General features: G+C 45.5%; 1 protein-coding gene across 6 annotated transcripts in view; it reads left to right on the top strand.

Annotated features, from left to right (window-relative positions):
* The window catches only part of PLCH2 (phospholipase C eta 2), a 310,582-nt gene that overhangs the window by 201,379 nt on the left and 81,879 nt on the right, over positions 1-27,324 (top strand). For all 6 annotated transcript variants that reach the window (XM_079986753.1, XM_079986749.1, XM_079986750.1 and 3 more), the window contains 4 exons: positions 1,725-1,978; positions 3,136-3,255; positions 13,833-14,003; positions 18,587-18,680. In XM_079986753.1, the coding sequence (XP_079842879.1) occupies positions 1,725-1,978; positions 3,136-3,255; positions 13,833-14,003; positions 18,587-18,680 (639 nt within the window). The remainder of the gene's footprint in view (positions 1-1,724; positions 1,979-3,135; positions 3,256-13,832; positions 14,004-18,586; positions 18,681-27,324) is intronic.

Below are 27,324 nucleotides of genomic sequence, written 5' to 3'. Positions count from 1 at the left end.
GCTAATGGGGCCTCCCGCTGCCGCCGTGCCACCAGAGCATAATTTCTGTTCTTATCCTGAAGCAAAGTTCTTAACCTGAGGTAATATTTCTGGGTTACCGGAGTCTGTAACCTGAAGCGTATATAACCTGAAGCGTATGTAACCTGAGGTACCACTGTACCTGAAATAGTACAGGAGAACAATCCTGAAGCCATTTTGACTCTCCCAAATTGACCTCAAATATTTCTCTGCAAGGAGGAAGGAAACGGGGAAAGCTTTTCAGTTGTGTTTGGACTGTAAGTGTAGGGGCTTACACCTCCCTGTAAATACAGTCTGGCAAGTATCTGTTAAGCTGAGCACACAGAGATTCAGGAAGTATTTACCATCTCAAAGGAATGGCCAGGCTACCCAGAAAACGCAATCAGATAAGGCATTATCAGGTATCCTGGCAGACAGGAGAGAAGCAACACACTCAAATTTCTGCTGGGGACCACCTCTTTCTGTGATGTATGGATGATATTTTGGGGGGTGGTCTTGAGCTACAGGGTATGCAATTTCAAGTGTCTATATAAGAGCTTGCACACCAGTGTTCTGGGTTCCTCTCCTCCCTCCCTGCGTGGGGTGAGTGAGGGACCCTGTTGCAACAGTTTAATGAAGATCAGGCTTACTAGCTGCTTTGCTTCTCAATATTCTCTGGCCTCTGTTATTTTCTCCTACCGATAAAGAACCTACATAAGGACTATATGGGCTCTTGAATACCCCATAAGGGAAAAGGGAGCACTTTTTTCTTACAACAATTTTAATTATACAAGGACTGTTTCAAGGTCCAGTCTGGATTCCCTGCTGCAGGAGGGGGGCGCAGCCACACGTTCAGCTGTGCACATAAAACAACTAAACATGGGTCTTGCCAAATGCAAGGTGGTTCTTTTAAAATGAGATTCAGAAGTAATACAAAACACAAGTGAGTGAGAAGATTAAAGATTTTTATTCTAAACAGCAAGCAATATATACATACCAAGCAAGCACTTTGATCTACCACTTGGAAGCCCCCAAGAAGTGGTGAAGTGACTCCCCCAGGTAGACTTTAGTTTGCACGACCCCGCGGCCAATCAGCCCGTGCATGAGTTTCTTTCAAAAATTCTGTCCACAACCAACTGATTTATAGCTAGCTAGCCTGTGTGGCTTGGCTGACTGGCTACATGCAAATCATTCATTACTGGCTACATGCATATCATTCATTAGCCACCCCCTCCCAATGCCTCACTTTCTCAAAACAATGTCCAACTTCAAAGAGGGTACTCATCACTATCTCTTCCTCCTAACTGATTAGGACATTATAGGCTGTTCTCATGCCATCAAAGAACTTAAGAGACAAGGAGAGGGAGAAGGAACAGAGGCAGGAAGAGGGCAACTGTGTCTGATCACTAACTCCTCAATCTACAATTTCTCTTCTGGATAGGTTGCCCATACAACATGTAATCTGGGGCAGGGGCCCTGAGTAACACAATCCTTGGGTTTCCAAATGATAATTGAATGCTCAGCAGCCTAGCAGTCATGTACCACAGTCTGGCAAATGGCCCCAATTCAGAGGTGGGTGGGTGGGATAAAAATCAAACTCAGACCAGGTGTCAAATGTGGGATGGAAATAGTTTCTTTATTCAAGAGTGAGTCTTTATTCCAACCTTTTGCATGATTGCCCAGCCCACCTCCTCACCTCCTCGCCTGATTTTATTCCCCCCCCCCAGTCTCTATCGATTCGATCCAGGAGGTCTGTGAAGGAAAACAGTCAGAGATCTTCCAGCGCTATGCAGATGGCAGCTTTGACCCCAACTGCTGCTTCAGTATCTACTACGGAGACCACATGGAGTCTCTTGACTTGGTGTCATCCAGCGCAGGGGAAGCTCGGACGTGGATCACTGGCCTGAAGTACTTGATGGCTGGGATTAGCGATGAAGACAGCCTGTCAAAGCGTCAGAGGACTAGAGACCAGTATCCTTCAGTGGAGGGCAGGGGGGGGGGATGCACTGTTGGCCATGCAGTTTTGATGGGCACCTTGAACACGAGTTCTTCAGCAGCCCCCCTCCTTTCATCCCCACTTCTGTTTCCCCTACCCATTTGCTTTTTCTCTTTGGGCTCAACCCACACCATCACCCAGAGGAGAAAAGGGCAAAGCAAGGGAAAGATGTTGCTTCCTTTCCACATTCCTGTCACCGCCAACAGCGCAGGTGAGCAGAGAGTGACATTAGGTCACTGCCAACTAAGTCCTGATCACAGTAGACCCATTGACACAAATGGACCTAAGTTAGCCATTTCTGTTAATTTCAAAGAGTCTACTCTGAGTGGGACTAACATTGCTCACAGCTCATTGTATTGTTGAAGGAGCATTTTAGGAATTCTGTATTGCACACACTGCTTCTTTGGTTTTATCTGCCTGTATTTTATAATGTGATTAAGGAATGTCATCATCATCATCATCATCATTGTAAACAGCAGCAGCAGCAGCAGCAGCAGCAGCAACCTCAGGGCACAGACAAGAGCAGAAGGATGTAGGGTTGTGGCTTTTTGCAGTGGGCCCCTGGTTGGGGCCTGGGCCTAGGCAGACGTCCAGCAATGCCAGACCCTGACACCAACCTTGTGGGGTGTGTAACATGAGCAGTCAAGCATGTTCTTCCTTTGAACCCCTCCCCTCAAAAAAAAGTTTTTATATTTTATATCCACCAAAGCCCACAATATGTTGCGTTAGTGAAGAAGGACCATTACTTCATGGCAGGACACCTACTTTAGAAAGTCCCAAATCCTAACACTATCAGGTAAATCTTTTCTCAGGTAGCTAAGCTAGGAAGGACCTCCCTCTGTCCAAGGTCTTGGGGAGCCTCCCCAAGCAGCACTAGGCAAAACGGAGCAGTGGTCAAACAGCAGCAGTTTGTTTGTCATGCCCACTGAATGGATGGTCCCATCTTGTGGCAGAAAGCTTGATCAGATGGCCTTCCACGATTTTGTTTCTTCCTGATTTAAGTGCTCTGTGGCTTTTGAATCCCTTTATTTCTATAGTCCCAGGGAAGCAGCCTTCATTCCCTTCAGCATCTTCTCCTCTTTGCTTACCATGGCAGAGTTGTCTCTTCTCTTTTCCTTGACTCCTGCTAAATGTGGTTGAAGCAAACCTTCGACGAAGCGGACAAAAATGGTGATGGCAGCCTGAGCATCAACGAGGTGCTCCAGCTGATGCATAAGCTGAACGTCAACCTACCCCGGCAGAAAGTCAAGCAGATGTTCAAGGTAAGGGCACTCCATTCACAGCCGCATCTCTACAAGGCAGACTGCAGGCACTCGGGGGCGATAAACTGCAATATAAATACTGAACAGATAGCTCCTTTTCCTGTTGGGCTCTTTTTATGGCTGCAGCCCCGGCAGACTTGTTTTTCTTCATCCTTTCTACCACCAGATGTCCTCACTTTCATGTTTATTGTATGTTACTGGCATGCGAGTCACAAAGTGGCCACAGAAGGTACGACCTTCATTCTCCAAGCTTAACAGTGCCCCCCTGGGAGGTGGTTAGTTTCTAGAATTACCATCAATTTTTTGCATAGCACCAAGTGTCAAGATGAGGTTTGCAGGTTCGTGATTTGTCAGAACTTGGAGAACTGTTGGGGGAATGAATTGCACTAACAATGATTGGGCTTTCCACCTCTGAAAAGCAGGAGCTCTCTCCCCTCCTGTGGGCTCCAGCAACTGGGATGCTTGTAACATCCAGAATCACAAGGGGAAGGATCTCCTCCACTCCTGGGTGCCTGCCTTCCAGCCTGCTTCTGCTCCTTGTCCTCCTTTCTCCTGCTCTGGCATCTAGGGCTGCAAAGTCATGCAAGATCTTCAGGGAGGTCCCATGACATGGAGAGACAGAAGCTGTCAGCGAGGCTTCAGAATTCAGAGCAGGAAGGGAAAATGTGGTGCAGAGAAGGCCTGACTGGCGTTCCACCTGAGCCAAAGCCCAGCGGGACAAAGGTGCTGGGAAGGTGCTCAAAGATCTGGCTGGCCACAAGGTGAACAGTGAGGCCTCAGTCTGTTCCCAATTGAGGCACCCAAAAGGAATTGCCAGGTTGCATTTAGTGGGGGAATCGTGTGCAACACAACACCCTGCCGGCTGAACGATCCAGTGGTTGTGGCTATTTGTGCTCAGGGTAAAAAGGGCTTGGGGACCTGGAGACCTGGCCTTTTGATGCACATCTGTCTCTAGAAGCCCAACACTTGCTATGGTGGCCTTGCATCCATCATCAGAGCTGCTGCATATTTCCTATTTGTTATGAGGGCGTCCCGAACACAAGGACCATCTGTTCCTCTGAAGTGTAGCCACTGTGCTTAGCCTGTACCAATTTGTGCTCTTATGATGATAGGCTCTGCATCTGGTGGGGTGCGGGGGGTGGGTGGGTAGGAAATCTGCCACCAGGCATACAAGGGCTGCCTCTGAAGCCTGTCTCTGCAGTTTGGCCCTGACCTATTTTATAATTGAATGGGGGAAGATTAAAGCAACGCTGGCAACGTGCAGCGCTATTCAAACATCTTGTTGCGTACTTCACAACGCTGCTGGGAATTCGGACTTTTGTGGTAGGTGAATGTGTGTGTGGCTTCTGAAGTGTGCAGATTGCCTCAAAACAAGCCAATTCCCTGGCGTCAGCAGAATCTAAAAATGTTGCTGGCACCAACAGAGATGCTGAGGGTTTGGGGGGGGGGAGGCAAGGAATAATTTTTCCCTCCTCAAATGCCCAAATCTGCCATTGTTTGTCCAGGTAAAGATGCTGCGCTCTGGAAGGAGAATGTGTATGCGTGTGCTGAGACTTAAAGGAGAAAGATTTCTCTTAAACAGCAGTTTTCACTTCCCCCGCAAAGCTGCTTTTGTTGATCCTTTTCAATTGATTTTCTTATATATAAAGCGGAGCTTCAGCAGCTCTGCCCGACATATCTGTTTTCCTTTGGTCTCATTGCTAGAGCTTATTGCAGATGGAAGTTCTTTAAGTCTGTAAAGACGGCCTTGCTGGATTTGATCCTCTAGCCCAGGGGTGAAGAACCTCAGGCTGAACGCAACCTCCCACCACATACCTCCAGTCCTCTCTACCTCATACCCAAGACTCTGCACCCTCTTCCAGTGATTTTGCCTTGCTGTAATGTGTTGTTGAATGGTGATGCTTGCTTGCTTGAGGGTGGTGATTGGTGTGTCTTTGGCCACACCCACCATTGGTTTGCAACTCCAGAAGCAATGTGGCCCTCAAGCTGAAGAAGGTTCCCTGTTCAGTATGAGAAACCTGTGGCCCCAACCTCATTTTATGTGGCCCCTGACACCTTCCAAAGTGGCTCATTCATTTCTCCCTTGCTTCAGTTTCTTGCCTCTCTGGATCCTGTTTGTGTGTATTTAGTACACCAAAGTAAGAAATTATTTTTAACTGCTTTCCAAGACAGCAGCTGTGTTGGTTCTATTGCATTTCTTTTTAATCCCCAGCATACTTATTTGCAAAATGAGACATACTACTGAGTAGACCTGCAAAGGATTGAGACTAGTAATATAACAACAACAACAACAACAACAACAACAACAACAACAACAACAACAACAACAACTAATAATAATAATAATAATAATAATAATAATAATAATAATAAATTGTTTATACCTCGCCCATCTGGCTGGGTTTCCCCAGCCACTCTGGACAGCTCCCAACTGAATATTAAAGAACACAATACAGCATTAAACATTAAAAACCGCTGATGTGTAACACGACAGTGTTGTCTATTAAATTGTACAGAGCTTCAGAGGCTCCCGTTACATATGGACTTTATTAGCCTCCCCACACCATTAAGTTTCCTTCCAGCATACCCTGTTCGTTTAATCATAGGGCCTGAACAGTATTGAAGCCACTAGAATCCAAAGGGGGAACTTGGAACATAGGAAGTTACCTTATCCGTCCATCTAGTTATATGCTGACTGACAATGGTTCTCCAGAATTACAGACATGGTTCTTTCCTTGCCTAACCTGGAGATGCCAGATTTTGAACCTGAGACCTTCTGCATGCAAAGCAAATGCTCTACTGCTGAGCTACAAGTCCTCCTAACTCAAACTGCATCTCTGCTGTGAGCAGATCATGTTTAATAAACTGTCTTTTTTCACACACACTCCGTTTATGCTGTTCTAGCAAATACCAACCCTGCAGAGGTAGCAGCATGTAAAACTAAATATAAAACCCATTACAATCTGAGGATTAAGAAATGAAAATGCTCACATCTGTAAAAAGAAATAGCGAGGGTGGAGGGTAACAAGAATTAAAACGGAGAAACTAGAGGAATGGATATATGGATTATCACTAAGTGCCCATTAGAGCCTTTCAAATTAGCTCCATCGGTTCTCCAAAAGTGACTTTTTAGATTCATGGGAAAACAGAATGTATGTTTTCCCTATAAAAATGCACTTGTGAAAAATCCATGACAGTTTATATTAGAGCAGAATATAAACTGGTGTTTTGCTATTTAGGAAGGCAAAGTCAGGTAATGATTGTGGGGAAGAATGGTTTTTCCAATTTATCTCTCTCCCACTTAGTGGGATCCAGCTTCAGTTTATTGGTTCTCATTCAGTCCATCACCAACCCCAAACACTGGTCCAGCACTTTCATGGCCTCACCTGATTCAGATGGTCACACTCTACCAGCCCTCTACCAGGTAGTCCAGCAGGACAACCAAGGTCGGTTTGATCCCAAAACCAGACCTGAAGCCAAAAATGGATCAAGATAATTGGTATCTGTGCTTTCCCATTTCTGCATTAATCTGCTTTTTTTAAAAAAATAATAATCCACATTTAAATCAGTACATAAAACATATTTTCTCTTAACACTTTTCTTCTAAATGTATTTCCTCTCCAAATTTAACTTTTTTTTTTTAATTGTTCTGTGAGCCCAAGACCAGGTCTCAACGTTCTGAGAATCACATAATTGAGAGGATAGTTATATACAAATCTGCACATTCGTCTGGGAGGGGAAGATCAGAACAGTTCATCCCAGAATTCATGAAGACCAAATTCCACAGGCATCTCTGCTTGTATAGACACTGGCCTAACTATCTTTTTTTGTGGTGCCATTCTTACATCAATCCTAAGAAACCACATGAAAGGATGAAATGAATGAGGGTTCAGTTTTAGAGCCAGGCACCCTTAGAAACGTAGATCCTTTCATTCAGCTGAATGGTTGCTATTAATTGAAGTCAGCTCAGTGTCTGGCTTTCAGCCCTGGCTCTACCTGGATTGGGGATGGGGCGTTGAACGCTCTGCGTGGTTCTTTATTTTCTTTCATTAATTCTCTGTCTGGCTTGATGAACATGAGAGACAGTTCACTTTTTAGTTCATTATTAGAAAACTTTCTGCAGATGATAATAGGGTGGTTTGGGTTCTTCCCCTCCCCTTTCTGCAGCTTGCCTGGTTTCCTTTAGCTATTAACCTCATTGGAACTAAAACCACAGTGGGTGAAAATGAGACAAGGCACCATTGTGCAGTGGAGGTCCATGGAAAGCGAAAAGGGTATTGAAGTGGCTAGATATCTGTTAGCTGGGGAAAGTGCCATAGCTCGGTGACACTTCAGTTGGAAGGGATCTTAAGGTAAAGGACCCCTGACAGTTAAGTCCAGTTGTGGACGACTCTGGTGTTGCGGTGCTCATCTCACTTTACTGGCTGAAGGATCTAACACTTGTCCGCAGATGGTTTTTCTGGGTCATGTGGCCAGAATGACTAAGCCGCTTCTGGTGAAACCAGAGTAGTGCACGGAAACACCATTTACCTTCCCGCCAGAGTGGTACCTATTTATCTACTTGCACTTTGATGTGCTTTTGAACTGCTAGGTTGGCAGGAGCTGGGACCGAACAATGGGAGCTCACCCCGTCACGGGGATTTGAACTGCCGACCTTCCGATTGGCAAGCCCAAGAGGCTCAGTGGTTTAGACCACAGCGCCATCCGTGTCCAGTTGGAAGGGATCTTAGAAGCCATCTAGTCCAATCCTCCTTTCTCAACACAGGCTGAGCAATCCAGGGTGCAACCAGAGCATCCCTGACAGATGGCTATCTAGCATCTGCTTAGATACCTCCAGTAAAGGAGTGCCCATCACCTTCTGATGCAGTCTTTCTTTCCCACTGCCCAGCAACTCTTCCCATTAGGATGTTGCTCCTAAAGGTTTGGGGAAAAAACCCTTCAATTTCCAGCAGTTTGACTTCGCCCCCCAAAGTGCATTTCTCCATTGTCTCCCAAGACAGATGGATGCCAACCAACCACATTCTATTCCTACCCGCTGAGGCAAAATTAGTTCCATCTTGTATGTGGCAGCCATTCAGATATGTGAAGGCTACTCTAAAGTCTCCTGCTATTGTCTCATCTCAGTGTTAAACATGCTTGGCTCTTTCAACCATTGTTCATAGGACTTGGCTTCCAGACCCCTCACTCTCCTCTGGGCATGCTCCTGTTGGCACCCAAACCTGGGCACTGTTCCAGATGTGGCCTGAACATCACAGACATTTTGCATGCAGAAGCTACCAGATTGAGTCCCTTATACCTCCAGCGAAACGTATCTCAGGTGATGGCAGTCGCAGATGGTATGGTGGGCAGAGGTGCCTATCTGACCTCCTGGCAGGTGATTCACTGCTGCTTACTGGGAGGGAGGGGTTGCAAATTCACCCAGGTGAGCTAACCCAGCAACCCTCCCTGCTGCTCCTTTTCCTGGTAAGCAGCAGCAACGTGGCTGCTGGGAAGCCAGGTATGTGCCCTTACCCCACCATCTGCTACTGGGGGATGGGAAGGGCCTCTGCCTGAGAACACTGCTTTTGGTGCATCATACGGAGGCCTTGATCGTGCATGCAAATTCATTACTTAATGTCTGCAGCGATGACTTGCTTGTGTGAAAGGTCCACCACACATGCAATGGCTCAGGTAGAGTATTTAATGACTCCTTTTCACAGCACTTCCAGTATCTGAAAGCAGTTTCCTCCTGAGGTGGAATTTTGCTCCAAATTTTTTTAGGCGCTCCATTGAAAGCCTTTGAGGGTGCTGGGTTGGTGATCTCTACTGTAGAATGAAGTCTGCATCTGTTGAGAGCTGCTGTCCATGGTGCTGATTCCATATCTTCACCCAAGAGAAGTCAACAGAAATCATTTTTTTTAAAATGACAGCTTTTATGACAGCAGGCTGAAATGGGGGAACGGGAGCAATATTTGGCATTGTAGATGCCCGAGGTGTGAGTGAATGAGGAGGAGCTGCAGCCATAGCTTACATTTTCTTTCCCCCTAACAACCCCACAAGGTTAGACTCAGCGACAGCAAATGACTGAATTTCAGCTAGTGATCCTCATGGCTGAGTACAGGATTTGAACTTGTGTCTCCTGGGAACAAGCTCAGCTCTCCGGCAACCACCACACTGGCTCTCCAACTGTTGGATTATAATGGGAGAAGATCCAGCTTCATCTAAAGGGGGTGGGGAAGGCCTCATCTCTTTCGGAATACCTGTCAAATGGGGAAAAGGATAATTACCACTGACATGCGAAGGTTGCAGAGGGTGACAGGATGAATGGGTGATAGGGCTGTTGTACCACCAGTATGTCCAACTCCCAGTCTTCCTACATGGCATCAACTGCACAAGTGACCCTTCAACTGAGCCGTCAGCTCCCCAATACCTCATTACATTGCCCAAAGACAACTTGACCATGTTTCACCCAATTAAGTGTCTGAAGTGGCAAGTCCTGAAGGCGTGCACTTAATTTTCTGTGCTTTGCCACATGACCCTTCCCTTTACTCTTTCTCTTGGCAGCTGCTTGGTTTTAATTGAAACTTCAGCAAGGCAAAGCTGCAGACTGACGCGCTGCAGCCATGATCAGAACTGCACCCTCTGTCTGGGAGCTGACGATGCTCTGTCTGTTCTGGATGAATGGCTTATTTCTCCCCCCCCCCCATTATGCCCTCGAGCCCCCTTGTTCCACGTTTATTGACTCTGTTTGGTCTTCTCTGGTGGAACATGATGTAGATTTGCTCTCTTAGTGGAGCGAGCTTTGCGTATATCTGGCTTTGTTCTTTTTATTTCTTTTTTCATGTACCGAGGGCTTCTTTAGATGGGAGGAAATGGATCGGTTTTGACATTTAAAAAAGTTGGCCTCTTTTGATGGTGTTTTTCCCCTCCCCCTTTTCTGCAGCATCCTTGATAATATTTTTGCAATATGCAAGGTTGAACATATCCCTCTGAGCTTCTTAATGTAGTTACTTATTTATTGTTGAGTTGGTGGAGGCTTTTTGGGATGTAAGGATGGTGTGGGTGTTATGTGAGTTATCCCTTATGTATAGTGATTGTGCTGTGAAAAAGAAGAGAGAGAGAGAGAGAGAGAGAGAGAGAGAGAGAGAGAGAGAGAGTGTTAAAACTTGCTGTATTTGGAAAACTAGTGCATCATGGCATAAGAGCTGTGAGTGGCTGCTGGGATGAGGGCAGGATTGATGCATTGCCCACTGCCCCTCAACACAGGAACATAAGACGAGCCTGCTGGATCAGACCAGTGGTCCATCTAGTCCATTATTCCATTTTCATAGCATCCTGTCCTCAACCTTCCTTCCAAGTCCTCAGAAAGGAGCAGGTTCTGTTGTCCCTGGTGGGTAGAAATGGGAGAGAGATTAGATCACATTAGCATTTACAGGTGAACCTATCAAATTCACACTTTTCCAAAGCAATGCATGAGTAGAAATACACCCACCTTCAAAGTTCAAACTTCTCCAAAATTTGCAGTCCAGCCAAGTAATGTGTACAAAAATGCATATGCTAATGATAAGTGTCTATTAAACTATAAGGAGCGTCTCCACCCCTATAGTTCAACCTGGACGCTGAGGGCCTTCTGGTGGTTCCCTCACTGTGAGAAGCCAAGTTACAGGGAACCAGGCAGAGAGCCTTCTCGGTAGTGGCACCTGCCCTGTGGAACACTCTCCCATCAGAGGTCAAAGAAATAAACAACTATCTGACGTTTAGAAGACATCTGAAGGCAGCCCTGTTTAGGGAAGTTTTTAATGACTGATGTTTTAATGTATTTTTAATATTTTGTTGGAAGCTGCCCAGAGTGGCTGGGGAAACCCAGCCAGATGGGAGGGGTATTATTATTATTATTATTATTATTATTATTATTATTATTATATTAGTGAAAATAGCATACAAAATGCTTTACATTAGAGGAAATCACTTTGTAAAAAATTGTATATTTGGAGAAATGTGTATATTAGGGCTGATGTGCATACTGATGTGGAAGTGTGGAGAACTGAGCGTGGCATTGGAAAAAGGAGAAAACAGTTTTGACGAATTTGCCCATCCCTGGCCTGCACAGAGCCCTCCACCACCACCGTGTGCCCAGTTCTCCAATGATCCTCCTCAGTAACCTTACTCCTGGACATCTTAATCTATGCATGTCACTGAGCTCTCACTGTCTATAGTATGAGATATCTTCCTTGGTAGATGGAGTATCTCCTTGAACAGTGCAACAGCACTTTCTTAATCTTGAGTCAGATCATTAGCCAACTGACTAACCAATAACAATGTGTGTGTGTGTGTGTGTGTGTGTGTGTGTGTGTGTAATCTGGTCAAAGTGCCATCAGATGAGACCCCCTCCTGTGTCAGGGAGTAGCAGTGAACAATACCAACACTCCAAGGCTGGCTTGGTGACACCCTTTTAATTTCCCACAGAGCCCTTGAGTGCCTGATATAGCAAGCACCAGGGCAAGTGACCCAGCTGGCTGTCTTGGGGACTACAGGGCAAGTGTGAGCACTTGTGGATCTTGCTTGGGTCTTGGCAAGTGCCTGGGGAGACTATGTGCTGGTGTTGAGAACATGGGAGCATAAGAAGCTGCCTTATATTGAGTCAAACCATTGGTCCATCTTGCATTGGTCATTGGCAGTGACTGGCAGCAGCAGCAGCTCTATGGGGTTTCAGAAAGGGCGTTCTCCTACCTGGAGATGCCAGGGATTGAACCTGGCACATTCTGCATGCAAAGCAGATGCTCTGCCACTGAGCTATAAATCAGAGCCTGCTGGTCACACTGGTGTGAGACTGGAGGGTGGGCTTCCTTGCAGCTTCCTGGGCCACTTCAGTGGGTGGAGGTACATCAGCCAGGCTGATATCTGCTTCAGGATTTGATATCTGCTTCTGGTTTCCCATGGGCTGGTTGCTTTTATTACTGGGCCACCACATTTTAAGGAGGACATCTTAGGCTAGATGGCCTAAAAAGGTTCTTTTCAACTCTTTGATTCTATACTAATCAACAAAGCTTCAAGTTGCTTTAATTTATTGTACAAGAAAGAGAAGGGGCATTAGGAACCTTTTGTGTTTAATGATGCTTATTTGTTACATAAGTGAGAGAGAGCTCTTGTATATTCTGGGGCACATCAGAAGCTTCAGTGTATTGGAGTTGCTTGCTATTAAATGCCAGCAGATGCTAATGGAGTGTGAAGCTTTGCATAATGACAGCACTGAAAACAGAATCAGATGTTTTGCAGTCAAAGAAGGTGAATCAATGATCAGTAGGACGAGGGGGAAATGCCTAGCAGAAGCAACAAACGCAGTTAAAAGCTGCAATGAGAAATCCGTTAATGCCCATTGATTTACATTTGTGAATTGCACAGACAAAAGTGAATTCCAGCCTGGTTGGAGAGGGCAGCAGAACTTGATTAAGAAGTGACCATCTTGGCAGCCCTGCAGATCTGCCAGAGATCTGTTTCCCCCCACAATAACACCATCCCAGTTGAGACATCAAAAGGGGTGATTAGGAAATGCTGTAATTGGGGAGAAGTTCCCTCGTTGATGAAGAGGACTAACTTAGATCTCCACTCAATATACAAGCATCTTATTATAATTAGTGCGGTGACAAAACAGAACTAGGATAAAAGCATTTTTTAAGTTTGTGTACTCACATTATAATCCAGGAACGTCTTTCCCAACCTGGTGCCCTCCAGTTGTTGTTAGGCGACTACTCCTATAAAGTGAGTTGTCCAACATCTGGAGGGCACCAACATCTGGAGAGTACCATCTGGGGGAAGCTGGTCTAGGGTGGGCTCATCAGAATATGGGTTCACCAGGAGGAACTTCAGAACCCATGTGCAAGGCTATGATTGAGGCCCGTTGTCATAATAAAGAAGAGGATCACTCTGAGCAGGTACAGAATTATATTCCCTCACTACTTAATAACCACAACAACCCCAAATATACCGTATGTAAGATTGGGGTGGAGATTTCAAGATCAATGGATGCAGTTTCTAGCCTGGGTTTATCCCTGTTGGGGCCAAACCACTGAATACATGTGAGGAGAGAAGGACCAGACTGCTATTTCAACAGTTTTTTGGGGGTGGGGGAGTCTGTGGAAGGTCCACAGTAGATGCCCACAGTTCTGGAGAAAGAAATGGCATCCTTCGCTGTCCGCTGCCAGTTTTTACCAAAAATGCCCTGGGAACACACCACATTCTAAAAGATGGGAACAACAGCCATTAGGAGGCCCACTGAATATGGTCAGCACTCCTGGGAGGGAAACCAATCTGTTCCTCCCTCACCTTGGTGGGGTGCAAAAATCTGCCCCAGATTCACTACCTGCAAACTGCGGGGAGTGGGTGGGTAATTTTTGGAGTCATTTTCAGTCCCACTCTCCTCCCAGCACAACCCATTTTGAAAGTTAAATACTGGAATTTAGTCTTGGGCTATATAGGAACTGAGTTTGTTTTACTTAGCATTCTAAACTTCAGCTGTAGTTGTTGGCCTGCTCACCGTGTTGCTTCTCAAGGGACAAGATGGAAGCCTGCTAATTGCAAATGTCCCTCTGTGCCACCAGGAGGCAGACACAGATGACAACCAAGGAACTTTGGACTTCGAAGAGTTCTGCGCCTTCTATAAGATGATGTCAACCCGCCGGGACCTGTATCTTCTCATGCTCACCTACAGCAACCACAAGGACTATTTGGATGTGGATGACCTCAAACGCTTCCTTGACACTGAGCAAAAGGTAAGCATTGGGGGTTCACTCCTCAATCCTTTCTAAGGGTGTGAGAAGGCATTGTTCTGCCTCACATTCACTTCATGACAGACCTGATTCCATTCCGCTGCAGTTGGAATGCCAACCAATGCAGAAACAGGGTGAACTGAATTTAAGCATGGGAAAATAAGAAACTGAAATCAACAGGTTTGTCGATGCTTAGGCATGACCCTGCCCAAACTTATGTGTTGTCACATCCCAACTTCTCCCTTGGCAGGAAGGCTGGGATTTGGGTGGGAAGCTTGTGCAATGGAAGCAAGTAGCATCATGGCTTCCTTTAACCTTAAGAAAAGGGACAGGCTGGTCACCACCCTTTCGAAAGAGATTTCACATTTTCTGCTACAAAGTGAGCTTTGCAATGTCTGCTCCATCCTTCTCAGGCAATTTTTTGCCTCCATTAAAATACATATTGAACACCAAAGTCACCTATGAAGAGAAGGTCACCCCTGAAGATCTGGGAACTTGTCCAAGCATTTGCAGACAAACATATAAATCATCTTGAGGGGTTTCTTTGGGAGGGAAAAACCCCTCCACAAAGAAATCCTTCCAAATAATGATAGTCCCCAATAACGGCATGGATGTTTGAGGAAGGAATAAGGAATAACTTGGTTTCTTCAGGACCATGTAGCTTGTTCATTGAAACAAGAATAAAGCATACAAACTGTAGTCCTCTTCTCTTGCAAATAATACAAATACCACTGTCCTACTCTCACCATGAATCCATGCTCACAAATTCCTGACGATGAAATACTTGTCTTTGGATGGCCTTCTGTTCAGCTTGGTGTGGGCAGGCTAACACTGGGGCAAATGGAGGACCGACCCACAACCTCAGTGCTGACTTTGGAATATAAAGCTTTATACAACTAGGGACCAGGATACCTGAAAGATCATCTTGTCCCCTATATAACCAAATCTATCAGTACGCTCTGCAGATGAGGGCCTTCTGCAGATGCCTTCTCACCAGGGAATATAGGAGAATATAGAATTCAGAATTTTACTGCTGTGGTACCTACTCTTTGTAATTGCTCCCATTTAATATTAGTCAGGTTCCATCTTTATTTGTCTTTTTAGCACTTGCTGAAGACCTTCCTTTCCCAACAAGTCTTCTAAGTAGAGGTCTTACCGCATCAGCATTGGAATTGTTTTAAAGATGTTCTATGGTTGGTTTGGTTTTTTTTAATGGCTTGTGTGTTTGCTGCCCTGTGCTCCTTTGAGAAGAAGGCAGGATAGAAATTTAATAACTAAATACAATCATCATAGCTTACTTTTTGTGGGCTGCAGTCCACTTCATTAGTTAGTTACAGGTGTAGATTTATACACATGCCACAAAACCATATGACATGGATTGTAAACGGTGAAGTCAGAGGAAGTTTTGGGCAGACGTCACCAACTCAGCAGTCTTCTCCAGAAGAGCTTTCATTCTGGACTGGAACCTAATGGCAAGTATGCTTCTTCTTAATGCTCTCATAAAAACCCAAATACATTTGCCAGCTTTTAATCCTGGCATTTAAAGGCACTTTTTGAGAATAAAACTCTTGAGTACCACCTAGCAGATCTGGCTTGCAGTTATTTATGCATTGCCAATTAAATGGCAGTCAACTAACATCACAGCTCTCTGTTGTAGCGTTTGCACCGCACTATCAAATTTACGATTTTGTTTTCTGCATTACAAGAACTAAAAAACTAAAAAAAATATGCAAGGTCTTACACTTTTCTGCATTGCCACATTTATATCTAGGCATGGTTGGATACTGATGAAAGGTGCCAGATCTTGTTTTCTAATGTTTGTGCAAAGCTCTCATAAAAAGCAAATAAACCTGCTGCTGTTTTTGCCTCTGGCAAAAATTAAGTGGCATATTCCCCTACACAAAACCTTCCCTAGGCTTCTTGTGCCAGGTAAGTGCATAAATATGATTTCAATAGGAAGAATATTGGGTCTTTTGCTGCTTTATTGTAACATTTAGATTGGAGGCTGCAAATTCATTAACTTTGCATTGGTCTAAAAGCCAGGGGGTTTCCCCTCTCTAAACATGCCCAGAACAATTCCAGCAAATTATCCATCTGAATTTAATAGTGGTGCCGGAAAATACTTCTTCTGCCCTACCTGCTGTAATTAATCTGAGCAACTTGCTTAACCCCAAGATTTACATTTAAATGCCTGGAAACTGTGAAGCAATTCTAGGCTTTCTCCAGCTAAGTTCTGTGCAGAGTAGGTCCGTTGAAATGAATGAACCTTATTCATGCATATCAATTAACTTCAAAGGGTCTTCTCTGAATAGGATTGGAGTTGGATGCAACTGTGTGATAGCAGTGCCTCTGAGCATGTCTAGAAATCCTTTCTCCCACCACTGAATATACAGAGCTGAACCGGGCTTCAAAAGTCGAGCAGTGGAATCTCTCCCCCCCCCCCCAATAATCCAGGTTTTCTGCCATTCCTCTGTGGTGCATAAGTGCCCTGCGTTGGGCAGTGAGGACACCTTGCTGTGAGTTTTCTTCTCCACTCTCTTCCTAAAGAACTCTCCATCTGTTTTTTCATGGTCTGTTGGAGATTCTAAATGTGTCCTTTGCTCAGATGATAATCTTGTATTTGTGACTGCTGCCCTTCTAAACAAGTTAGCATTGGTTTCCGTGTCACTGGGCTATTGATCCCCCTAATGCTGAGAAGGGAGGGGGAATCGAATCTCGCTGCATGTTTGGGTCTGTGTAGATAATCATCAGGAGATACACCAGGTGCTTTTACTTCCTGCTTTCCACCTTTCTGAGGGACGGGCCCACCGAGTTTCTGCAGTCATGTGTGAACTAGTACAAAATGTTCCCAAGCCCTCTTTCCTTCCTTTAACCCCCCATTTGGGTCCAATGAGTTATTGACTTTGTTCTGCTCACCCCACTCTTCCTCACCCCCTCTTCTCTTTCTTGCTCCCCCTTCTCAGCCTCTCCACTGTGCATCTTCCCCCACACCACATATTTTCACATCTAAAGGCTACAGAAATGCATGGGCAAATATATAAATGGTAAAGGTAAAAGTAAAGGGACCCCTGACCATTAGGTCCAGTCGTGACCGACTCTGGGGTTGCGGTGATCATCTCGCTTTATTGGCTGAGGGAGCCGGCGTACAGCTTCCGGGTCATGTGGCCAGCATGACTAAGCCGCTTCTGGCGAACCAGAAATGCCGCACGGAAACGCCGTTTACCTTCCCACCGGAGCGGTACCTATTTATCTACTTGCGCTTTGACATGCTTTCAAACTGCTAGGTTGGCAGGAGCAGAGACCGAGCAACGGGAGCTCACCCCATCATGGGGATTCGAACCGCCGACCTTCTGATCGGCAAGTCTTAGGCTCTGTGGTTTAACCCACAGTGCCATCTGCGTCCCTATATAAATATAAATGGTAGGGCTGGCTTAATGCATTTTGGCCGCTGAGGTGAACCACAAAATGGTAACCCCCTTCCCCATCAGGGAAGAAGGGATAAGTGAAGAATACATCAACAACAATGGCTGGTGTCCATTGTGACTAGTAGGGCAGGAGGCAAGAAGGCCAACAGTAGGCGGAGCCAGAGCCAATGGCTGGTGGAATCAACTAACTCTTGCTCTGTGCCCATCCTCCTTCCTGCTAAGTTCTGCAAAGGCAACACTGGTGGGTCAGTGAGGAGGAGGTTGGCATCTAGTGCCATCACCTGGACTGGCTGTAAGTAAGGAGAAAGGCAGATAGAGGCTGGCTGAGAACCGAGTGAGTTTGGTGGAGCAGAGACACACCTCTCCTAATGGACCTGTGTCTTCACAGGGTAAATGTGTCCCTAGGCTATACCACATCAGACTGCAGTTGGTGTTGTACATTACTGAGTATTCTTCCAATCTGCCAAAATACAGGTGGGTGCCTGTTCCTTGGTTTGAATCAGTACCAGAGGAGCCAGGCATACAGAATTGCAAATTGTCTATCCTTGATGCAGGGGGTGCTTGCTCCTACACAATCCATTCCCCCCCCCCATAATATTTTTAAAAGCACTTTCAGTACGCAGTTTCCTAAGGACGTCGTCTCTTACCCTACCACCTAATACACTCCGTCTGGGTTATTTTTCCAGAGACTCCCAACTCTTCCTCTTGCTTTGTGTCCAGGAACATCTGCCACATGGACTAAATTTATTGACAAGCCAAAACTGGTCCATGTCATCTTGCCATAGGAGCTGTCTGTCACCAGGACAGGGCAATCAGCATTGTGTTACTTTCTGCCCCTGGGCACTAAGGCGCCACTTGGGATGGAAGTGGCCTAGAAAACCATGCTTTGTGTTCTGTGGAGGACAGCCTGGCAATCATTGACGGGATCGTAGCTTTCACCCTATCAAAGCTGACATTGATTGGCAGAAATGGGAATCTCACTGGCTGGTTGGAAAAGAGGCAATGGGGGGGAGGGAGATGTCGCACACAGCTAGAAAACCATCCAGTTGCAGAACTACTCAGAGAAAGGGAGATTTGTTAAATGGAAGGATTTGTTGGCAATCTCTTATTTTGTGCACAACAGCAGCAGCAAAAAACAACCACCTTCCTTTTTGTTCTTAGATGATTAATGTGACCAAGGATCATTGCCTGGAGATTATCAATCAATTTGAACCATGTCCAGAGAACAAGGAACAAGGAGCTCTTGGAATTGACGGTAAGATTTCAGTTGCTTTTATAGGGAGAACTGAGCGATGTTACTGAATAAATGCCTTAACTGGATCCTGGCTGGGGTCATTTCCCACAAAGAATGGACCCTTGTACCTGCTGTGTATTCCCTTTCTGTTAGTATTTTCAGGGTGATGCTGTTGTCATTCATTTCCATTCTGCCCTTTCCGTAATGTACAAACCCAAAGTGGGACCAAGATCCTAGCAATGTTAAGAATAATTAGCTAACTAAAGAAGAAATCTTGTAAACAAAAAGCACTGCGTGGTTTGAAAACATCGGGGCACCTGAAACGCTTCCCCTGCCAAACACGAAAGTTTTCATCTTCTTTTGGAAGGTCACAAAAATTAAAGTGAGCTGAATGAAGCTCTTGAGGGGCTTCTACAGGAAAAGGGGTCTGATATTTGTAGCAACAGACTAATCTCTGAAGGTGGGGACACTTGATGGCAGCTGTAAAAGCATTGGTGGTTTTTGACAAAGGTCTGCTGTTTTATTTCTGTTTTGCATTTATATCCTATCTTCTGCTCACTATATTATCCTCACAAGAGCCCTGCAAGGTAGGTTAGGCTGAGAGATAGTGACAGACACTAACAGTGAGCTTCATGACTGAGTGGGCTCTGCACCCTGGTCTCCCAGGTCTTTTCCCAACACACACTCCTTGCTAAACCGCACTTGACTAGATGAACAAAGGGATTCAGCTGTTATACACATAAGCAGGTAGAGCATGTGCATAGGGATGAATGTGCTAGCTCTGGCCCCAATTCCTACCCCCATTGTTCTCCCTGCAGAGTTGGGGTGTCCTCCACCCCCAAAATGTTAACATATTAATAGCAATTCTGTTAGATTAGAATAATATCCCAGTTTGGGGACACTGAATTTCCCCGTAATATGGAAATATGGGAAATTGTGTAGCCCCAAAGAATAGGCTTATTCCCAGTATTCTGGATTCTGGTCCTAATCAAAAACAGATCTTTAAAAAGCTAAAACAAAATACATTAATGATGAGTTGACTATGAGTTGGCAGGAAGAGCAGAAGGTATCTGAATCCTATTTCAAGCTGATCAGGAAAGGGGGCGGGAATGGGCACCCAGTCCAAAGTCCTCAAATTCAGACTCCACCCCACTGCGGCATCAGACAGTTATCTGAATGGGAAGCCTCAGCACAAATCTTCCTGTGTGTTTGCCTTTGAACTCAACCACTCTGCCTGCTCTCTCTGCCTCCAGCTCAGTCCACGCAGCATGTGTGTGGGAAGTTTTTCTTCTTAGGAAGTACTCTAAGATGCTATCACTTAGCTTCTCTCAAAGCAAGGTTGCAAACTCTAGCTTCCTTAGGCTAGTAAAACCCATCAAAGTTATTTCTGAGCTGGTGGGGAGTCGTCAATACTTGCGAATTGGGTCACTTTTTGACTAGTAATATTTCTAACAACATATTTCTATGGCACAAAAACACACACACCTCTGAATGGCACAGGATAATTTGTTCCTGGAATGTCCCATTAATAGAACACAGATCTTCCCTCCCAGAATGAGGAATGGGTTGATTCTGCCCTCCCTAGTTCTCTGTTACTGTTTCACAGAGGTTTTCAACCTTTTTGAGTCCGTGGCTCCCTTGACCAGCTACATTCTTTCTGCGGCACCCCTGTAGGGCTCAGGAGCCCAGTTATGTCACCCCTTGCCTGCAGAGTGGATAGCCCCTTACCCCTTTTCAAATGCCCTCCCTTGTGGAGTGTTCCCTCAGCCTTCTCTCTTTCCCCCTCTCCTTGGGAGTCCTCTGGGCAGTCACTGCTGCCTCCCCTGGTCTCCGAGCTGCCCCCTCCTGCCCCAAATAAAGTTGCCTCCTCACACTGCCCCACAGGGGCCTGGGAAGCACCCCCTGGCCAGCCTCAGAGGCACCATTCACTTGTAGCTGCAGGGCCTCTGCAACAAACAGCTGTGCAAGCCTTTGGGAGGCAGAGACATGAGAGGGCATCAGAAGAAAGGAAGGAAAGAGGGAGAGAGGCCAGTGTTGCCTGCTGCACCCCTGACCATCATTCAGGGCGCCCCTGGGTGCCCTGGCACGCTGGTTGAAAACCACTGTTGTAGCAAGATCAAAACTGATCTTGTTCGGCTAACCTGTATTTGCTCAAACGGGACTTTCTGTTTGCTGCAAGATGTATTTGTCATTTGTGAGCCAATTCCTTTGCCTGCTGTCTCAGTGCTGTAGTGTCGATATTATTAGCTTTGGGAATAATGGTCATTAATGGATTTATTTGAACATCTTGTCAAGCTCAAAGCAAATAATTCTGCCGGATAGCCAGCTCGGGTGGTGAGCGCCGACAGACTTGGGGGCCCAGCTGGCTTCCTTGAGAAACCAAGAGAGGAAAGTATCGGAACCCATACTAAGGTTTTCTGAAGAAGAAAAATATATTTTTAAAGAAAGGGTAAGGGGCAGGGTCCCCCCCCAGCTGGAACTCAGTTCCGGCACTTCTCGTGTGGGTGCCATTGCCATTCTAAGAGAACACGGGAGGCACTCATGTTGAGTTCCAGCATCCCTTTTTCTAGAAAAATAACACTAGTGAGGAGTAAGGGTGGGAGAAAACAGCTAAATGACTATTGAGTATGCTGAGCATCATTTGGGAAAGAGACCAGGCCCAGGTGGGGGGGGGGGCATATGGACCACTTGGCCCAGGCCTCCGATTCCAAAGGGGGCCTCGGTCGGCATATTCACAATATTCACAAATTATTTATATACTTACTTATTTATAAGACTTCAGTTATCTGCATGGTTAAAAAAAAAGGGGGGGGGGCACATTATCTACCTGGCCTGGGCCTCTGCCTGGCTCTGCAAGGCCCTGAAAGAGACACAAAAGATGAAGGGAAGCCAGATGGAAATGATTAGCCTGAAGTAAAGTGGCAGTTGTCTGAATGGATCCCTGAACAGGAGCACTCCTGCTAGGATGGGGAAGGAGAACCTCAGGTCCAGGGGCCAGTTGTGCCCCCCCCCGACCCTTGGGACTCTCCCTAGGCCACAACCCTTCTCCTTGAGTCACACTCCTCACCAGTTTTGCTTTGCACTTTCCTAGAGTGGTTTTGCCTGATTGGTATGTGTCCTTGAACTCTAATCATGCCCATTGCTTGCTTGGATGGAGGGGAGAGGAGGGGTGTTCATGAGTTTGTGTCGTAATCCGCCTGGTGTAAATTAGCCGCATGCATTGTTCCAGCCACTTCTGTCTCTGTCCTTGTCCACCACTGGCAAGTGACCCCCAGGAAGCTTGTCCAAAAGGTGTGTGACCCCATCTCTGTGCTAGGAGGTGAGGCTACAACTGTGTGTTTTGTTGCCGTTCTCATTTGTTTGCTCTGTTAGGTGTTTAACCACTGAAGTTTCTTCCATCAGTTTGGAATTGAAGTGGGACTACTTAACAATGAAGTGGAACTTTTTGCATAGTTTTCCAAATATGTGAAATATGTGATACTAGATAAATTGGCAAATTTAAAAGAAAGAAAAGGGCGTGGATCCAGATGGTGCTGGACTCCAGTTCCCATCAGCCCCAGGCATCCTGACCAATGGTCAGAGATGATGGGAGTTGTAGTCCAATGAAAGAAACTAGGAATTGGAGAGGCTGTGTCAGTCTGTCAACTAAATTTATGATTGACAACAGCCAAGAAGTTGAATGTTAAGAGGTCATTTTTGCAGGGGGCAGGGAGCACTAGATGACAAGAAGTATCTAGAAGTGGTGCCTGTATGTGTTATGTTTAGATGTGTGCTGTGAGGTTGAAATAAGCAAATTTCCCCCTTCACTTTACAGGAAAGGATAAAGAATTGTGTGCGGCCTCCATCCCCATTCTGTAAAATGCTGAGGTTTAGATATGGAAACCTCTGATTAATTATCTATTTTGTTACTTTATTTTATTCCACTTGCTTATCTAAAGCATTTTATCCCACTCTTCAGCCCAAAGGGGCTTCCAGGGCAGGCTGACATATGATAAGTAGTAGCAAGACTTACAGTTGCAAAGGCATGGCACAAAAGGAAAAAGGAATGGAGAGGGAGGAGGAAAAACAAAACCAGGCACCGGTTTTTAAAGTTACATAGTAGCATGGTTATTGTTCATGTGGAAGAGGAAATGGAGGAGGAAGAACACTTCTACTGTAAATGAGCAGTCTGACCAATGCAGGTTTAAGGCTTATGCATGGAAAATGCCGATTGTCGTAAATAATCAAAGTAAAGCTGTCACTTTAACAAGCAGACATAAAATATTGATGGGGTGGGGGAGCAAATATTACTGCAGCGCCATCAGATGTGTGTTCCTCGACCTTTTATTTTATGATATGTGTTCTGACATGTGAGCAATATCTCCCCACATTGTCACCAACTCCTGCAAACATCCAGCTTTTTCTCAGGAACTGCCACATTCTTTAAAGTATTGATTTCATGCAACTGGATTAAGTCAGAGTCAGACTTGAAAAATGATCGTGCCTTGTTTATACAGAGAAGAAGTCAGAGAAGGGGATGATAAATGAAAGCTGTGGGTCCAAAGCTGGCCAATCCCTTCCTGCTCCTTCACACCCAGCCTGGAAGCCAAGGGAACTTGAATTGGCCCAAAAATTCCCCCCTTCTTCCTTCTGGGGGTGTCTGATAATATTGCCACACCGATAGATATACAGGGCGTGTGCCCACCAACCGTTTAAAATGAGTTTAAAAATCACATGACTTTGCCCAAAGGATCAGGGGAACTATTTCTGGGTTAGCGGAGTCTGTAACCTGAAGCGTATGTAACCTGAAGCATATGTAACCCGAGGTACCACTGTATCCCTCTTCCCAACCCTGCACCCCACTCTAGTTTTCAATTTATTTACAGTGGGAAAGCTGAGAAGCAGAGCTCCCTCCATTGGCCAGACCCATCGTACGTCTTCTCCTTCTACTGTCATCTGGGGGGGGGGGGGGCAGCCACTCCATTGGGCTGCCTCAGTGGGAGAGATAGGAAGGTTCATTCTATCATCTTGGTGCCAAAGTTTTGGTTTTCTTCTTCCCTCCTTGTTCCTTTTGTGCTGTGTGCGTGTGTGTGTTTTAAAAAAGACTGTAAGCCTGCAGGTTTGTTCTGATTGTATGTAAGCTTGCTCTGGGAGCATTTTAAGCTGAAGAGTGGATTACAAATGCTCAAAATATGTAAAATAAACACTTTCCCCTCCCAACGCTGAACATTCCATAGCTACTGAGCATGCACAAGAGTGCTTATTAGGTTGCTGTTATTTATTTTCCTGGTGTGTGTGCGCCCTTTTACAGGTTTTCGTTTCAATATATTTTTTGTACATCTACAATCCTCATGGTTTCTCTCCTAGCGTCACAATACCCCTTTCTGGTATCCCTACCTTGACCTGAGTTTAATAATTGAGCAAGTGAAGTTACAACTTTTATAAGCTTAGCAAGGTTGTGTTAATCTGCCCAGAGCCAGATCTACCTGTATATGAGGCAGTACATATTGTTGATTATTTAGTTTAATGTTATACAGTAAATATTTTTTGAGAGGGGTTGCAAGGTGGCCAGGGCTGGCCAGTCCTTGAACCCTAAGAAGGAAGAGCAGGAGAGGGTGTTAAGTGACCCATCCACAGTTAAGCACCTTGGACAGCAACTGATCAGGCACCCATGTCAGCTGGTTGTAGTCTCCTGCACCATGGTGAGATGCATTGCATTTATATTTAAATTACAGTGATTTGAACCTCTCTATAAATTTGAACCTCTCTATAAAAATTACCAGGTGCACATTTCATATAAAGTGGCATTTTCTTTTGCTGTTTTGGGTGTTGATGTGTAAGTGGCTATCTTAATCATTGTTGGCCATTCTGATTATGGCAAGGGGCAAGGGTGTATAACAAGGCACTGGTTTCCATTCTGACCTGTGTTTACGAACTGAACATAACCTACATTCTTTTCAATGTAAAGGAAACATCAAAACAATGTAAAAACTAAAGGTCATTTATTAGCTATCGTTTTCAGACTGAAACAGCAACCATGGTGTGAACAAATGTCGATTGTGTGTACTTGACTGATTTCTATTCGTGATCAGAGATGAACATGTGAACCGTGGCGATTTCGGCTTCCTTTTTCCATTTTTATTGGATACCTCCAACATCCCTAGCTAAGGGTGGAGCAAGAGAAGGGAAAGCCTTGCCTTGAGGAATGGGTGACAGAAAGCAGAAGGCTCTTTTTGACACAGGAGACATCCTGCAAGGCATTGTCTTGCCTGCATATGATGCACACAGCATCAATTCCTGCCAGGAATCTTGATCTATAAACCGTATGGTCCCTGGCTAGGGAAAGACACTCTGTATGTGTCAAGGAATCATTTGAGTCAAGGAAACACATGGGAGGGTTCATCTGCATGAGGAGCTGTTTGCTGCTTGTTGCCCCCTTCCTTCTTCCCCAAGGAAAAGACTGTCCGGGAGAAGAGAGGAACACCAATAAATTTGATTTTCCTAGTGTTTTAGTATTCGGTGCCTGTTTTGAGCATTTGATTTGACTGCTAAAAAACAAAACTTCTTAAATTTCAGGATGAGATTAAGTGAGACTCATATATCCTTAATGATAACAGAAACCATGAAACCTAAAGCTCAGCTGCTAAATAAGCTCAATGTACTGGTATTGGTGACATGCCTGAAGACAGGCACGTGTACACACACACACAAACTTCAGACATCCAAGTTGAATAGCTTTGCTCTTCAAGCTCGGTTGCTAGGAAGTCTGTAGCAACAAAAATTGACAAAGCTGTCACATAGCCCAAGAGCAGACACAAAGTCAAAACAGCAAAATGCTGTTGGGGGAGATTAGAAAATATATAAACCAAGTAGAATGGGTAAGACACAGAAGGTGCAGATCACCCAGCTGAAAGAGAAAAGCCAACAGCAAATCGTTAGGAGGACCCAATGAAAGGTTTTTAAAATCTTAAGCCTGGTTTTCCCATGGGTCTGAGAAACCACATTGGGGGCTGGGGGTGGGGAGCTTTCAACGTGTGTAACTGGTCTGGAGGGGATTTGCTCGACCGAAATCTGCATCTGTCGCCCCAGGTGGGACTGTTTGTTTGAAAGGTTGCTGAATGAGCCGAGGGAAAGTTTCAGTTGCTAAAAGCAGACCTGAGTTACTTTCCTCCATCTCATAAGTAGCCTTTCTTATCCCAGCTCAGTTCTCGAGGCAGGCTTTCACGGCTTAATTAATTCTCCATGGACCTGGCTAGCTCAAATGTCAGGGAATGTGCAGAAGGTGTGTTTGATCATACAGATTATTTTTCTAAACAGAATGCTTGATCTTCCCTTAATATAGAGCATTTTGGTTACTTTGCCTGTGACGCACCTGGCCCTAGCAGAATAACCTCCATGTGTGGGACAGAGCCAGGTCTAAACTCCTGTGGGAAAATGTGGGAGCCCTTTGGACAAAGGATTGATTCCCCACCCCCAGTTCCCTGCTGATTGAAGAAAGGAACTTGCAAGGTCTTAAAACTGCAGCGAAACAGGAAAATGAATATGCAGTGGTTAGTGCAATGGATTTTGGGGGGTGTTATCACCCTAGGAAACAGGCTCATGCTGTCAGAGGAGGTATCTGAAGATAAAGGAAGGGGAACCACTTCTATGGGTGGGGAAGCCTTGTGGGCCAACAATGCATTCACCTGCATGACCTGTGGCACTAGCCCTCGCAACTTGCAATACTGAAGATGCCTCCTTGGAACTTTTGACAGCTCAAGGGGCACCACTTTCCTATCCCTTCACATCTAGACCGAGCAAGAGACTCTCCAGCCCCACCATAGCCAGGACTTGAGGAATATGGCATGGGCCCTTTAAAAGTCCCAAGAGTCTTCCTCAGAGGGGGGTGGAGCCAGAAACACCAACCTACTTCAGCCCTCATGGGCCTCTAGACCAGGCATCCCTGACCTGCAGTCCTCCAGATATTTTGGTGTACAACTCCCATGATCCCTAGCTAACAGGACCAGTGGTCAGGGATGATGGGAATGGTAGACCAAAACATCTGGAGGGCCAAAGGTTGGGGATGCCTGCTCTAGACCACTGCTGAAGCAACATCCTAGCTTGCTCCTGTTGTGTGTTTGGCATCCATCATCGCTTTCACTGGCTCCACAGTGAGCTGACCATGGTGCTGCTTCTCCATTTCTTGGACTGTTTACGAGCTTCATCCTTTGCAGTCTAGAATAAGGTACTATCTGGGATGAATTCCCTTGGGGAATATGGGGGAGATTCAGTCCCTACAGGAAAGCATGCAGACTAATTCTTAGATTGGAGGGGACGGGACACAACCATTTCTCAAAGAGTTAGAAGGAAATTGAGAGAGGCATTGCTTCCCATGGTGTATATGCACATTTGCTTGTTGTGCCATTAGCTCTCATCAAACAGGGTTTTCAGGTTTGGGGAAACAGTACCAACAAAGTGTGCTTTAGCTAAGTTACTAGCAGAATGCATGCATATCCAATATATGGGTTATCTCTCAACCTAGCACTGTTCAACTCTTTGGGAGGGAAAACCCCCCCTCCCAATGTATCTCCAAATTAATCTGCTCAGCATAGGTGCCAACTCCCTGGGTGCCCAAGCACCCACAAAATTGTCCATGAAGGAGCTGGGCACCCACAAATTTCAATCCATGGTTGTGGGGCCAAGGTAG

Source organism: Podarcis cretensis (assembly GCF_951804945.1).
Source record: "Podarcis cretensis genome assembly, chromosome: 8".
Classification (NCBI taxonomy): Eukaryota; Metazoa; Chordata; class Lepidosauria; order Squamata; family Lacertidae; genus Podarcis; species Podarcis cretensis.
The sequence above is the reverse complement of the archived record's forward strand: the minus strand, read 5'-3'. Positions and strand labels throughout refer to the sequence as shown.